We start from the raw sequence: 16367 nt of genomic DNA, 5'->3' as shown, positions 1-16367 counted from the left end.
ATCAAACATAGATTCAAAATGTGTTCCCCACTCTTCCTCGGTTATGTATGATTCAAGCATATTCCTTGCTTATTTGAACTTTTAGTCTTGAAAACACCTTTCCACTACACTGGGGCGAAGACCCAGTTAGGAAATTAAAGAACAGCGACGCTAGAAACAAAAACACAAGCTAAGGGGAGACAGTTTCTTTCATTTGTGGTCACTCAGTTGTTTAGTGCAGGAATGTGCTCAGTTAATTTCACACCGACTTAACAATTTTAAAATTGCAATAAGGTGCAAGGTCCAGTAAGGGAGGAAGCAGCGCCTACGGGGAGAGAGCAAGAAAATATATGCGCTTCACTGGTGACCAGTCAGATGGACGGTGAAGAAACTATGCTCAATGGAGAGACAAACACAGCAAAAGGAAGGAAGGCCATTGAGTAAGAAGCAAGCCCGCAAGACTGACAAGAATGGCAACAATAAGAAATAGACTGACCCAAACCCTTTTCAAAATGTTGGGGTTGTACACAATGAGTCGTTTGACAGCCGAAAAGCAAATTGCTGCCCATAAGTGAGACCTAAAAATATATAAATTAAAAGATGCAGCATGAGAGCTGGGCCTCCTAAATATTGGGGCATGGAGAGTAATGACCCCTCTGCCACCCTGCCCGATGGGTCGGGTATCTACTTTATTTCGTTTGCATCAATAAATCAATTAAGTGGAGTAGAATTAGCCCTGTCCCCACCTCCAGGCCCTTCCTCTCACCACGCTTCACCTTCTACTGGCTATAATTGCCTATCTGCATTGTCTCAAAGGGAGGATAAAAGGCACGAAGAGCACCATGGTAGGGACCTCATAAATTAGTTTAGCTGGTGGTCCATATTGCTAAACGAATTGTATGTATCTATGTATCTATATAACTGGATGGATTTGGATTTTTTAAGTTGTGTATTCTTACGTAGTGTACAGCAGCCTTGTATGCACATCACAATCAACCACCCTACACTAACCTAACTGCAACATGGATTAAAATGTCTATGTTGTGGAGTGGATTTAACCCTTACATTATCTCACAGCCACACCAGCAGCAAAGCACATTCACAGCTAACCACTTATAGGTGATGTGGGAGTGTAGGTCTATATATCGCAATCAATTATAGTATAATTTACAGCAGAACCTGTGATTTGGCTGGGCTTGTCCCTTTTTCTAACTTCAATAAGTCCATTGGTAGTTGTTTTTGTTACTGAAGAGAAGAAAGTAACAGTTGGATGAGAGGAGGAGTGTGAACACGGGTCACCAAACGCTGGTGCCACTCCTTCTTGAGTATTGTTTTTTTCAACTTTTTTCTAGACTATAAAAACTCAACCTGATCAGCTACTGTTTCCTCTTGAATTTATGTGTTCTTTTGATTCCTTCATTTCTATTTAGATTTGACTTCCATTAAATATTTATTCATCAAACAAACATTTGACTCCACGATAAAGCAAAATGGATGAAACAATAATGATCTGTTTTTACCTGGTGTGGTAGATAATTGTGGGAAAGAGGAAACCTCTGATGTGGGGGCTGTTGAGTGGAAAGATAAAATAGAGAAAAATAAACATTTTCAGCAAGTATATGTATGCTTCAAATAAAACATGTATCAGTTATCTCACAGTTACACCCAATTTCCTTACCATATTAGTATTGTATCTTTGTCCCCAAGGAGATCTTGTCTTGTCTAATCCTCAACATGATTTTCCTACTATAAACTGAAGTCTTTAAGTGGTTAGAGAACTCCCTTGAATGCTTAATCATGAAAATCTCTTCCACCTCCCAAATCAATTTTAACTACAATCTTTCTTCTCCTCTCTATTTTTCACACTAGAAGATGTTTCCTTATTGGCTATATCTCTGATCCTTATTACTCTTCACGTCTCTGACCAGTTCACTGATGCTCATCTAGATTTACAGATCTTTCTCAAATACATTTGAGATCTCTGATCCTCATCTTTAGTTTGGCTCTCAATGGATAATCTGTCCAGCAAACTAATGCTCAGTCTAATTCATTTGTCATTTGTCGTTATTGCTCTGTGCTCCAAAGTCCTACCTGTTCATGTTTCCAAAAGCAATTTTTCTGCTACTCAGACTTGATTCAATCATCTGTGTGATGGATAATTTCTTGGTCTTAATTATTGACTTTGTTGAAGGTTGCATATCTCGCTGTTTCTCTCTCTTGGCTGACCTAACTTTATGAATGCTAGGAATCTTTCTCCCCAGTGTTGCTTACCCACATTTACTTAAGAATTGTGGGGCATATTATCAAGGGAGTTTATCTCTGCTTTTTTGGCTTTAAAAGCCTAGAAAGCGGAGATAAAATTATCTCCCTATTACCTAGCTGTCGCTAACACCAGTTAGCGACAGCTAGTAGGAGATAGCGACCATCTTGGGCCCCACTGTGCATGTCAGTGAAATTTATCACTAATGACATGCAAAGTGGGCGTGCCAAGATGTTAGCGACTGGAAACAGTCGCTAACATCGCTATGTCCTATTACCAACTTTTGCAGATATTCACGTTAAGCGCGAATATCTCCAAAAGCTAACACCTGTCCCTGAGCACTTCTTAGCCATGTTATCCAATGGTAGGTGGATAACATGGCTAAGAGCATTAGCTTGGTAATGCATCAATATCGCGGACTTTTCAGCGATATTCATGCATTTTGGCCAATTTTTATCGCTTAAGAGATAAACCTTGATAATAGCAAGGTTCCTAAGAGATAAAAATCGCTGCAGCTCGGCAGTAAAAATATTGCTGCTAAGCCAACATAGCGATAATTATCGCTAGTTGTTGGTAATATGCCCCTGTATTCTCTCTCAACAGCTCAACTGTCTATTGATGTGCCCATGCAGAGTCAATCTTTCTTCTCATTGGATTTGTCTCTCCATCTCTTTTGAAGAGATTCTTACCTCACTGTGAGAACCTCTTTTAGAGGGCCATGGGGTACTCAGGGGCTACTTAATCCAACTGTGGTGGTTGAGGCCTTTTACTACTGATGTCCCAGGGCCCGCCCTTCTATTGATTCTTAATAACTGGGCCAGGTACCTCTTCTGCACTTGCCTCACAGTGGTAGCTATGGATGAGCGGTCAGAGGCTCCCTCATGGGGGGAGTAGACAAAGGCTAGCCAACACTACTCATAAATCCAAGTGCGCTCAGCAAAGTCAATAAATCAATGTTCAGTCATATACCTGTTTTTGTATGAAAAATACATATTTTATATCTAACTCTATGCATTCAACGAAATGACAGCATTCGTAAGCAATAACACAATCACCTTGAGGTCAAGGCTCTAGTGTTTGCCTGGCAAATCTGTGTCCTATACTCTTCCTTACATTGTCGTCGGGATTATTGCTCATTGACTGGTGCCCCCATCCTGGGAATGCTCACTAGCAGGCCTTACTCAAGAGCCCTCTTTTGTCTCTTGGGAAATAGTCAAAAGTGTCCATGGTGCCGCAGCACCTTCATCAGTGAGTTCCATGTGGGATTCAAATGTTACCCGCTTCTGCAGTATGGAAGCATTCAGCTTTTCCACAGTTTCTTGCAAGCTCTGGTCCTGTTCAGAAAAGTCAGTCTTCTTGCGGTTCAAGTGGCAGTAACTGGAAAGAGCAAGCTCCATCCCGTGCAGCGCTGCTGGCTTCCTCAGTGAACGGAGGTGCTCCCAGCTTCCACAGCCAGAGTAAGTTTGTTTTCCACACAGAAGGAGGAAGGTTGATCTTAGGCTCCCAACCAGATCCCAGCGATGGTGCAATATCCTTCCCAGTGTGCTCCAAAGTATTCAGAGTTGGTTAGGGTCAGATCTCAGTGCATGGGCTTGACCCACAGGCCTCAGCTTTCTCTTTCTGGGCAATGGCAAAAACTGCTGGCAAAACTCAGTACCCGCAGCTCCTCCTGGAAAACAGGTTTGCTGCAGTACTTGCTGGCAAAATACAGACTCCTCTAGTGCACTCACTTACACCACATTGGCCCCTCCTGGCATAAAAGGTCTCCACTAAGGCATGCATGAGTCTTGGCATGCTTTTCGGCACAATCACTTCAATAATGGCCCCCTCTGCATTTGGGGCCTCCGCAACAAGGCTGTAGGGCTTTGATGCTCCCTGTACCACACCCAATGCATGGCTCAGTCCACCGTAACCTTCTCCTAGCATATGAGGTTCACTGAATAACTCCTGTACATGAGCAAGGACCTGATCAATGCACAGCTATCTCCTCACATCTTGCACTTTCTCTCAGTTGGGCTCCTCACAGGACCTTGTTCCCTCCAATGCTCTCCTCTTCCTTAAGGGCACACTGGTATTGGTAAGCAGCAGGTGCTGGAGCTCCAGGTTCCAAGGCAGGTGGTCTTGGTTTCCCTGAGTGATGTCCCCTCACCCACCCTAGCAGGTATTGACCCCCCATTTCTGGTCAGAGGCAGAAATCTTGCAGAGATTCCCCTTCTCACTCAGCGCATCTGTCTACTTGACAGATGGTCAGTTTTGGGCTCTGAACCTCCCCTTTTTATAGTCCATTTCCGGACACCGAATGTGATTTAGGGATTGGGTCTTTAAAAATTTAAGTTGGGGTCCTGCTTCTTTTGAAATGAACAGCACAGGCCACAGGAGTGAGTAGAGTTCCAACCAGGATGTCAGCCTTAATGATATCTACATCTAAAGGTTAATCCTAGGCTACCAGCCCTACTCTTCAGCTGACCACCGACTCAAATAATACCCTTTTGAATTGTATGGGGGGAGTCTCCTTTCCTCCAGAGCGCCCCATGGTGTTTAGTCAAAATACCAGAAAAAAAATATTTTATTGACAAAAGATGATCAAGATAATTGAGAACATGAAGGTAAGTTTCTATAGGTAAGCCACGTTTTACTATATATAACTTCACATATATGTATCTTGACGATATATATATATCTTGAAGGTACATACATGTGGAGTTAAGGATAGTAAATCTATATTTACCTATTTGTAATTGTCTAGTCCTCTATATTTTTCACACAACATACTGTCCACACGGTATTTCTGTCAGTGATCCCACAGGGAGGCCTGAGCTTCCCAAAATAGAAACCAGGGTCCTCCATGTAATGTACCATTGAAGGCACACTTGCACTCACTGTACATACACAGCACACATACTCCCAGTACTATCACTTCCATGTAGTGTCCATGTAGTGTGCCACGCGGGCGCACATATATCCAGCACTCACAATTACTCTATGCGCACTGCTTAGAACTGTATCCTTTCTCATTTGTGCCTCAGGGGCCCCTCCCATTTTGTGTTAAAATTGGCCCTGGGGGACAGAGTACCCGAAGCCTATAAAGGCTCCGGAAGGGGGGGGCACACTGCCCCCTTCCTTTTCTTTTGGTTTGGCCCTGGAGATGAGGTCCTTGGGACCAAATAGGTTTTGGTAGGGGGGCCTCACGGCCCCCCTTCACATTTTGTATTGTATTTGGCTCTTTTTATAGTATTTGTGGACCAAAAATACTCCAGGGCCTGTCAATGCCCGAGGATGAGGGCAGCATGCCTACCCTGTTTAATTGTATTTAGACCCGAGGGATGGGTTCCCAGGGCCTTTTAAGGCTTAGCTTTACATAAAAAATTAAATATTGCTCAAGGCAATGTCCCCTTGCATCTGGGCAACTGACTAACATGCAGACCTCAACCCTGGTAGCACAATAGTCCTTCAACTGTTATGCGGAGCACTCCTTTCCTTGTCATGACGAACTTGGAATTTTACAAAGTAGGGTGGTTTGGATTCCACTTTCAGAAATAGCGCGCTCGATCGTGAGGCTTCCAAACACCCGGATCCACTCCAGCCACGGCTCGCTGATTCATTAGCATCATCACGCCGCCTATCCATTAGAATTATCTACCCGAGGAACTTTGATTACAGTTACCACGCGGACTCTGGCCCAGCAGACAAGCTGTTATCCATATTGATTGATTCCGAGTGTTGGACCTGGCCCTTTTGGCAGGTTCACCCCTAGAATTTTTGCTTTTTCCTAGCCTGTTTCTGGAACCTGGTGGTAGTGATTGTAGGCCTCTGCGCACTTTTTCACTGTGGTGCAGTGTAAAGTGCTTTAGCTCTCTGTGTATGTGTGGTGAGTGACCTGCCCTACCATAGGAATGAATGGGGAATATGTATGCCCATGGTAGTTCCTGATGTGTGAGAAGTGCAGGGGCGAGTTTGATATGTGCAAACTCGTGAGACTGAATGCTGCGCAATGGTATATGCGGTACAAAAGGGGGTGGTGATGGACGGAGCATCTGAATCAATCAAACACTCAGACCCAGTCAAAAGATTTGGGTTTAATCCATCACCGTTCTTTAGCCCACTCTGCCAGCCAAGTTCAGACATGGCCATATGCAAATCAGTCTGACCCTGTATGTCATGGGAACAGTCCAGCTCGAACTGCCAAGCCATGTCTTCCCTGGACCGGAAACAAGCTTCTGAGGACCGGTTTCTGACATTCCAGCCGTCTTCAGCCCGGCTTGCTTGAATCCAGTGGCAAAGTGAGCAAGGGACTCACGTCTGAGCATACCCTGCCACACTTATGGCGGCCAAAAGCAGTACAAAAAGGGGTGGTGATGGAAGGAGCATCTGAATCAATCAAACACTCACACCCAGTCAAAAGATCTGGGTTTAATCCATCACCGTTCTTTAGCCCACTCTGCCAGCCCGGTTCAGACATGGCCATATGCAAATCAGTCTGACCCTGTGCCTCATGGGAACAGTCCAGCTCGAACTGCCAAGCCATGTCTTCCCTGGACCGGAAACAAGCTTCCAAGGACCGGTTTCTGGCATTCCAGCCGTCTTCAGCCCCGCTTGCTTGAATCCAGTGGCAAAGTGAGCAAGGGACTCATGTCTGAGCATACCCTGCCACACTTATGGCGGCCAAAAGCGGTACAAAAGGGGGTGGTGCTGGACGGAGCATCTGAATCAATCAAACATCACCGTTCTTTAGCCCACTCTGCCAGCCCAGTTCAGACATGGCCATATGCAAATCAGTCTGACCCTGTGCCTCATGGGAACAGTCCAGCTCGAACTGGTATATGCGGCATGACTGTGTCTAGTCTAGAAGTGCCACTTTTAGAATTTGGCATATTTGTCTAATTGGTGTCTGGCGTGTGATTGGCTGGTGAGCCTGGCCCAAGAGTGCCTGGGCCTGATTGTGGATTGACTGTCTGGTTTGAGGGTGGCAGGGGTTGGGGAGCCCCAGGAGGTTATCTGAGTCAGCCCGTGGATGAAAGGCTGCATCTGCTGCCAGGGAAGTGAGAGGAGATGGCACCTGGGAGTGACTAGGGCTGTGCCTGTCTGACCACAATGCTGGCTCCACCTCCCGCTGGGCGACTGTCACCTCTGTCCCTGACACTGAAGAGAGTTCCCTATAACCAGTTCTAGCTGGTTCTCACACTGCCTGCACAAAGACTTCAAACACTTTTCTCTGTATAAGAAGGGGCTGTGTCCCCTTCCAATTTGTTCTTGTTTTTGATCTTGAATCTTGCCAGGGCTTGCTGCTGCTTGGGCCCAGGGAAATGCCTGGGCCCTGCCCAGCCCCTGGACACCTGATGGACTTTCCTTTTCCTGGGAGCTGCTGTGCTCCCCCTTGTGTCCTGGACTGTGGGGGTTCTGGACTCCTGAAGGACATTATTTTTTTGTGTTGCTTTATTATTCTCTGCCTCTAGCTCTTTGGAGCGCTTTATTTCTCTCCCAGCGCCTTATTTTGGCCAGGAAGCACTGATGGTTTGATTTCCTTAGAGGAGGGAAAGGAGCGTGGGCTGTGCAGCGCGATGCTGCAGGCCCCAACAGAGGATTCCCCCGAGATTACATTGGGGGTTGTTGCGAGAGCCCACCTCGCTTGATTTTTAAATTGGGAAAACCTTTCCGTCCACAGCCTTGCCGTGGACAAAGCACCGCTGGGATTGGGTCGCTGCTGGGGGCTCGTCCCGGTGGGCCGCGCTGCCATTGGCTGACCGGCCCGGGATTCCCTGATGACGCGCCCCCGGGTCGCGCCGTGATTGTCTGACCGACCCGGGATTCCCTGATGACGCGTCCCCGCGCCGCGCCGTGATTGGCTGCTGGTCCAGGGAGAGAGAGGAAGATGGCGGCGGCTGCTGCGGGGCTCCCGTGACCGAGAGGGAGCCCCGAGAGAGGGAAGCATGGCGTTCGTTGCCGGTCTCCCGGCAGAAGAGGGAGACCGGAGATGTGCCCAGGAGTTGCCGGCTGCAAGGCTCCGGTGCAGGAGAGCACTACCCGCGGCACCCGAGGAGAGGAGCAGGTCGGCTAAAGGTGCAGGCGGGGCTCCGGTGTTGCAGGAGAGCCCCGCCGTCCAGAAGAAAGGACCGGAGTCCCCCAAGAACCGCCCGGGGAGTGAAGGAGGGCTGGTGGGGGCTCCGTTAGTGCCACAGGGTAGCTGGTCCCAACCCGGCTCCAGTTCTGAGCTGGCCCGCCGTTGCGGGCCTCTCCAACCCCTGAGGCCTTTTGCTTAGAGCCTGGGAGGCTCCCCCATTAGTAAAGTCCCACGAGGCTTACGGGCACATTTGAAGGGAGCCATGAGAGGCTCTTGGGGGCATGTGTAGGTTTATGCATCATGTGTTTCCCTTTACTACTCCTCTGAATGTATATTTATGCATCATGGGTAATGTGTTCCTTCCTAGACCCCTAAACGCTGTGCGATACTTAGGTGGTTGTCCGTACACCTCTGAATGTTTTTAGGCATCATGTGTTTTCCTTTATTACTCCTCTGAATGTGTTTCATGCATCATAGGTAATGTGTTCTTGTTTATACCCCTAGGTGCTGTGTGATACTTAGGTGGTTGTTCTTTTTAGTACAGGTGGTCCTAGTGAGGTCCTGGTTCCTGTTACCAGTGGTTACTGGTTGTGTGCTATAGTTGCTAATTTGTGCTACTTTGATTTTTATTCTTTATTATTCTTTATTCTAAAAGTGCTATTTCTGATTCTGACAGTGGCCCATGTGGCCCTGTCCTGTACATAATCCCTTGTGAATATTGCCCGTGCCAGTTGGCACCATGTATATTGTGTGATACTATCTGATGTGTTTTTACAATACAAAAGTTATTTTATAATAACCTTGTGTGGAGTTCCTTTTGTGGTGTGCCTAGGATGTTGTTGCTGTTGTGTGCTGGCGCAAATGCTTTACACATTGCCTCCGAGTTTAGCCTTACTGCTCGTGCCAAGCTACCAGGGGGTGAGCAGGGGTTATCTTGCCGTGTGACTCCCTTGTTCTGACTAGAATGATGGTTTCTGCCTAGCTTTGGCGTCAGCCTTAGCCAACCAGAAATAGCCAGTTCTAACACCGAGGCACTTTATACACAGTTACCACGCGGACAATGGCCCAGCAGGCTCCCACTGCCGAAGCCCGGTCTTGACCTGCCAGTGCTATTGTACCACTTAGAGCACCGTTCATTCATCGCAACCCCGTCCTGAAGACGATCCCAACTAAAGTGGATCGAAACGTCGTCGACAACACAGCTCAATCATTGGCACAACTTCCTTCAATGGCTCACTTTAATCGTCATCTGTAAATTGTACCTAATCTGACTGAATTTTAAGCCATTGCTCTTCATCTCACTGTATATATTATTTCACTCATGCCACTTACGCGGTGCTTGCTGTGCAACATTGCCACATGCGTCGCCACCTTGTGTCACTCGTACACACTGAGCACCAAGTGCAATTTGGGTTGCTTCTTGATATACTTCCATACAGTGCTGCCTTAACTGTATATCTTGTTTATAGTTCAAATATATGATGCTATAAGCACTTTCTAAAAACGAATTGAGTCTCCTTTTTAATTGCTAGTAATGCTTTTGGCATACATACTCAACTGTCTATTTATTAATACCTTGTGGGATATTGTTTGTTCATTTTATCCGAGGATGAGGGCAGCATGCCCTCCTACCCTGATTAATTGTATTTAGACCCGAGGGACGGGTTCCCAGGGCCTTTTAAGGCTTGACGCCACAAGAGGTCTTGGCTTTACATATGAAAATAAAATATTGCTCAAGGCAATGTCTCCTTGCATCTGGGCAACTGACTAACATGCAGACCTCAACCCTGGTAGCACAATAGTCCTTCAACTAATATGCGGAGCACTCCTATCGTTGTCATGACAAACTTGGAATTTTACAAAGTATGGTGGTTTGGATTCCACTTTCAAATACATTTCCAGGTAGGGGGTGTTGATACACTGTCTAAGGTTTTGGAACTCGTTTGGGTTGGTTCTTTTTGAAATGGCATTGTCTGACTGGTCCTCAGGCAGAGCCCTCTCTGAGAGCAATGGCTCTCATAATAGGTAGCAATGATGCTGGCTTCAAGCAGTAATATCCAAAAGAAGGTCACAAATGAAGTCACAGATATCTACACCAAGCTAGCACAAGCCTTTCAGAAGCACTAATAGAGTATAGACAAAAGAACAGGCCCTGCCTACAAAGTTCCTTACTTTCAACAATTGAAACTGCTTGCCCACTTCTCATCCTTACCATCTACCAAATGGCAGTGCTCAGGAAGAACGAATTATCACCCCTTTGCTAACAATGCCCTCACTGAATTATGAATAAATGTATGGGTCTCCCTGTTAGAAATTGGGTTTCTGATTGGCAGAGGTATGCACTCTGTGCAAGCAGGATTTACAATCCTAGTTAGGGTAAGTCACAACACACCCTACGTTATCCTGTGCTCAACCTCTGTTAGCTTTGCACAGAGCAGTCAGGTTTAACTTAAAATGCAATTGGTAAAGTATTTGTGCACCACTAACAGTAACACAATGAAAACACCACCAAAAGACTCCACACCAGGTTAGAAAAAGAGAGAATCATTTTATAAATAAAACAAGACAAAACAACAAAAATCAAATAAGTCAACCTTTAAATATGTTTTTTTAAAGAGCGCTGAGAAGCAAAAAGCTGGGATGTCTGGCTACGCTGGACCTATGCAGAGTCAAAGGTTGGCCGACCATGGTGGAGCATGAACAGGATACAGGGACTCACTTTGGTCCGCTGAACAAAAGTACCTTGATACAAGTTCTACGACTTAAACGTCCTGGCTTTTCGATACACATTGGACACAGGAACATACAAAACGTTTATGTCCTCTACAAGATGACATGATAGTTTCCAAACATTTACACATTCATGTGAACACAACAAACCCGGTGATCTTAATTATTGCAGGGACATAAGGATATACATATGTCATGTTCAATGAAGGTGACACTGTACTGATTGTATATAAATCCGATCTATACACCAATGCCGAAATGAGTTTTAAACCTACTGAAAAGACACTGACAGCAGTACAGACGGCTGCAGTGAGAGAGAGAGAGATTCCTGGCTCAGGGTAAATGCATAATTGTCATGATCTCGGTGCTGACCTTAGAGGCTGTCACCATAAGCAAGCTTTCCAAACACTAAGGGGGTCATTAGGATGTCGGGCGGATTGCCTCCGCCAGGCTGGCTATAGCCACCGCCGGCCTGGCGGAGGCAATCCGCCCGAAATCCATTGCCCAATTCCCCCCGCCATATTCAGATGGCGGGGGGGGACCGCGGCGGTGAAAAACACCACCCGCCTGTTTTCTGCCCCGGTCGCCTTGCGGCCGGGGCGTAAAATCTTCAATATTGTGGCGGTGTCTGTTAGACACCACCAGCCATATTACAATGGGCATTTTGGCAAGCCTTTCCGTGGCGGCAATACCGCCACGGAAAGGCAGGCGGTCTTTGCTTTGGGGGCCTCCTGCCGGTTCGTGTATGCAAATGCGTGCATTTCATTTTAAGATTGTGGCGGGCGGTGCAGTGAGCACCGCCCGCCACAATGTTAAAATGAGGATTGCGCCCGCCACTGTGGCAGGCACATCTTAATGCACATCTCCCGTTTCCCGATAGGGTGGCGGGCGGGCTTTGCCGGCCCGCCATCCTAATGAGCCCCTAAGACTTGACATCCATGTTGAACACAATGGGCAATGGACAATGGGACTCTCTCACTGCAACAGACGTAGGTTACAGATTTGATTCTATACCTGAAACACAAGCCCGTTTACAGTATGAATAAGAATATCCTCTGCCCAATGAAATAATGCCTATAGATCGTTGTGACTACATCATATATACTGATGGATCTGCCCAGCCTGCAGCATCAATACTCAGCTGCATGAGCGATCGTAAAGGGGTGCATGCTTGATGGAGAATTCCATCCTGAGAAAACCCATACGCAGTCAATAGGTGACTATACAGCGCAGCTGGTGGAACTAAAGGCCGTATTGCTGGCATTGGAAAATGCAGATCATGGATTCCTTGCACTCATTGTGTGTGTAGAATGTGGGTTTCTGTTGCAGTAATCCCCCCGCTTTTTGCAGATTTCTGATGCACTTTAACTTGATGGGCCCAGGGTCCCTGCCAATCAGGTTCCCAGGGCATGTGTTCTTTCCCAAAACTGTACATTTGTACCAACTAGTGGCACCTCTCTGGCCACATAAAAGGCCCTTTTAAAAGGTACCATGGGTTCCATGGGCACTGTGTCCAGGGAATGCCTCTAAGAGCTACGGCACATATTGTGCCCCCCTTAAAGGTTCTCTACCTTAACACACACACGCTGCCACTGCAGGCTGAGTGTTTTGGTGTAGGGAAAAGTTAAGAGTTGACATGGCACACATACCTATGTGCCATGCCTGCAACCCACTGCCTACGGTATAGATAAGTCACACCTCTAGCTGGGTGCACTATACCACTGGTGAGGATACAGTTGCATGAGCACTATACCCCTACAGTGTCTAAGTCCATTGTTAGATATTGTAGTTGCAGTAAAACCATAAATAGTATATGGTCTGGGAGTTTGTCATTACGAACTCCACAGCACCGTAATGGCATTACTGAATTCTGGGAAGTTTGTTAGCAAACCTCTCAGCATAATAAACCCACACTGATGACAGTGTGGGATTTATTATAAAATGCACTCAGAGGGCATCTTTGAGCTGCCCCCTGAAAAACAGCCACCCTCTGGTGTGTCCCTTACTGGTAAACACCAGCCTGCCACAACGAGACATGTTTCTGCACCCCTGGGGCAGGAGCCTTCGCTCTCTGGGCCTAGAATGAAAGCCTTTCCTTGGCAGAGGTCTTCACACCTTCCCCGGATCAGGAAGAGCCATCTGTGGCAGGGGAACTTCAAAGACCTTGTTGCCTTTCCAGCGTGACCCCAGCCTCTCCTGCTATCAGGAGCAGGCCCTCTTCCTGTCTCACCCCCTTTTTGACCAGAAGACAGGCGGGAAAAATTAGAACATCCCAGAAGTTGTGTCCACCTATGCCAACCTCACCCCTAAGGTGGGGGAGGCGAGAGGAAGCTTACACTTCAGTGCCCAACATCTTGCAGATGGCAGTCACTCTCCAATCAGGATTAGGGATTGTGCCCACTCTCCCATGTGGCATGAGCACACCAAGGGTGTAGTCACCCTAAGGTCAGTAGCCCATTGGCTTCTGCCTCAATACCTCTAAAACACCCCCTAAATATAGTATTTAGGGGGCAGCCCTGAACACAGAAGGCAGATTCCTGCAACCTACGAAGAAGAAGGAAGAAGTCGCACAGCAGAGGAGACTACAGAGAAGAACTGACATGGCCCCAGCCTTACAGGTCCAGCTGCAGTTTCCGAAGATCCTGTGGCAAAAGTCGACTTGTCCTGCAGCCAGTGACCTCCAAAACCCCTGGGAGGACTGACTGCCTTCAACAAAGACCAGATCTCATGCGAGCAGCAGCTCTGTTCAAATGAAACTCCAAAGACAGATTTTGAGCCTGCTGAGGATGAAGAACCTCGCCGCCTGGAATCACCACTGCATCCATCGCCTTCTACCCGAGTCCAAGTGGACCACAGGCCCCAACGAGGTCCCCCATCTCTCCAGAGTCTGGATCCACCATGGGTTGATCCCTCCAGGAATCCCGAACGCCACCTGCAAAGACCCTGACAGCGAGTGTCCTGATAAGGTGAAATTTAACTGCTAAAGGCACACTGCAATCTGGCTGCCCTGCACCCTGGAGAAGAGGACCTGAGGTGCACCTACATCCCGAGTCCTCCAGCTTATCTGCCCTTCTGTTGGTTCCTACCGAAAGACTTCCTGAACTGAGCCTTCCAGCCAAAATCCAAATCCGGCAACCTCCATAGGATTTCATTGGTTCCGACCCCTCTTAGGCACACTGCATCCAGCCTCCCCAGTGCTGCTGGTGGTGTGGACATTGTACTGACTGGTGTCTCCCTTTGCCCTGACTTTAACTCTAGGAGCCTGGCTCCAGAGACTGAGTGGCTTGCCCCTGAGCAGCCCCCAACCGAGGTGCCCCTAGGCCTTGGCTAACATTGGCATCATGCACTCTGCACCCGGCAGCCCTAGTGCAGCTGGTGGTGCAATTTGAGTGCCTACCTGGAGCTTAAGGAATCTGGGTCCTAACCCCAAAACTCCCACTTGTAAGATGTTTTCTTACCTGTAAAACCGAAAACCATGTTTCTCCCATAGGAACCCATGGTAAGAGATGTTGAGCCTAAATTATTTTTCGTGTTGAATTAATGTTTGTATGGAGAAAGGAGAACTAAACTGCAAAGTATAAAAAGGCTTACTTACCTTGTATTGTGAGATCCTAAGGTGTGGTATCTTGGCATACCACCCCCAGTACTCAAAGTAATCCAAAAGTAACAAAAAAGTAATCTGAAAATAATGGCAGTGTAATTCAAACTGCAAACCTGTAATAATTGCAAATTCATCCTCAATTGCATGACTGTGTAAAGGTCTACAATTTAAAGTATATTTTACCTATCTGTACCAAGTCCTGCTTGGTTCTAGAAACAAAATACTAGTATACCTCTTTTTTTATCGTTACCCAACTGGTCTGGATTCTGTCTCTGAGTGTGTGTAATCAGTCCGTGATTGAGTGAATACAATAAATGCTTAACACACCCTTTGGATAAACCTAACTGTTTGCCCACACTACCACAAAGAGAGCTGTTAGTAGTTACCTTATTTAGCCTCTGCTAGACCTCTGGGGACTCCCTGGACTCTGTGCACACTATACTTTACTTTGGTGTAGTATATACAGAGCCAGCTTCATACAGTGTGTGATTCGTGTTACTGTATCCAGTCCTATAATGAATACTTACTTCACTGGAGCCAGAATTGTTTCAGGGACTCAAAGGGGTGCACAATTTAGCTCAAGCTGCTCTGGGACAAGGTGGCAAAGCTGAGAGATTCGTTGCCATGTTCTCATGTTATTCCTACATTGAGTCATGAACATGTTGGCGTTCACGCTGTAGGGAATTCCATGGATGATGAAGCTGCAAAAGCAGCAGTTCACACTGCTGTAGTTTCCTTATTCGCCTGTTCTAGTAAGAGGATAGACAGGGACATCATTGTGGCTGTCAACACCGAACACGATGGCACCCACCTTCTGAAAGACTTTCCACTCAAGTACTTTGACAATTTAGATGCACAATTCATACGATTCGATTTCAAGGCTTTATTCGAGGAATATACTCATAAAAGCACAAACATACATTTAAAATACATAATAATACAATTTTCCTTGTTTATAAAGACTATTTAAAACATTTGTACATACATGAGCAATAAAAGAAGTTATTTAGTATACATTTGCACATTTGCACAAATATCCCTTGACACCCGAATTATGTTACATTGGAAGAGATTGTCCTCCGTCTAATAGACCAAGCCCACCCCAGATACTTTGCTGTTCCTAAAACGATAGGCATATCAGTGGTGGTACAAATGATTCGTAGTGCCTCAACACCCCTGGATGTCCCTAGGTTTCTGCAGACAGGAGTTAGCCAAACTCTTCTCGGGGTGGCATAAGCTTTGCACACGAATACAAAGTGACCTGTGCTTTCCTTAATTGCACCACAAACCGGGCAGGACGAGGTAGTTACACTCCTCCACCTACCCATCAATGATCTCAGAGGGAGGGCACCTGATCTCAACTGGAAGAAAAGCTTCCTATCCTCTGGGTTTGTAATACTGTCCCAATATAGTTCCAGTATAGGACACAGTTTGATTTCTAGGAAGCGCCCTGCCATTGTATCTGACCTTGTTCTACTCCAAAGTTTACCATCTATCCAATCCCAATATACACTTTTGATTGTATTTTTACTTGGAAAGGGTTCACCAGATGGATTGTCCCATAGTTTAGAGAGTCCGAGGTCCCCTAAAGCCGCTTTAAGATTTTTTAACCACACTATTTTGTGGAAGATGTCAGCTTTGATTATGGCAAGGAACCCCTCTGCGTAGTGCCTTATCACCGGGGTAGTCCAGAGGCGTCTCCAGTAAAGGATCGGGCGCAATCGCGCTCGGTCACTAAC

General features: G+C 46.6%; 1 protein-coding gene across 9 annotated transcripts in view; it reads right to left on the bottom strand.

Moving 5' to 3' along the window:
• Positions 1-16367, bottom strand: part of LOC147712238 (scavenger receptor cysteine-rich domain-containing protein DMBT1-like) — a 685888-nt gene that overhangs the window by 338802 nt on the left and 330719 nt on the right. For all 9 annotated transcript variants that reach the window (XR_015295985.1, XR_015295986.1, XM_086922971.1 and 6 more), the window contains one exon: positions 1500-1547. Coding sequence is in view for 7 of the 9 variants with exons in the window: in XM_086922971.1 (XP_086779097.1) it covers positions 1500-1547 (48 nt within the window). In the remaining 2 variants the exon portion in view is untranslated. The remainder of the gene's footprint in view (positions 1-1499; positions 1548-16367) is intronic.

Source organism: Lissotriton vulgaris, chromosome 5 (assembly GCF_964263255.1).
Source record: "Lissotriton vulgaris chromosome 5, aLisVul1.2, whole genome shotgun sequence".
In the NCBI taxonomy this organism is placed as follows: Eukaryota; Metazoa; Chordata; class Amphibia; order Caudata; family Salamandridae; genus Lissotriton; species Lissotriton vulgaris.
This window is presented reverse-complemented; position numbering and strand designations above follow the sequence as displayed.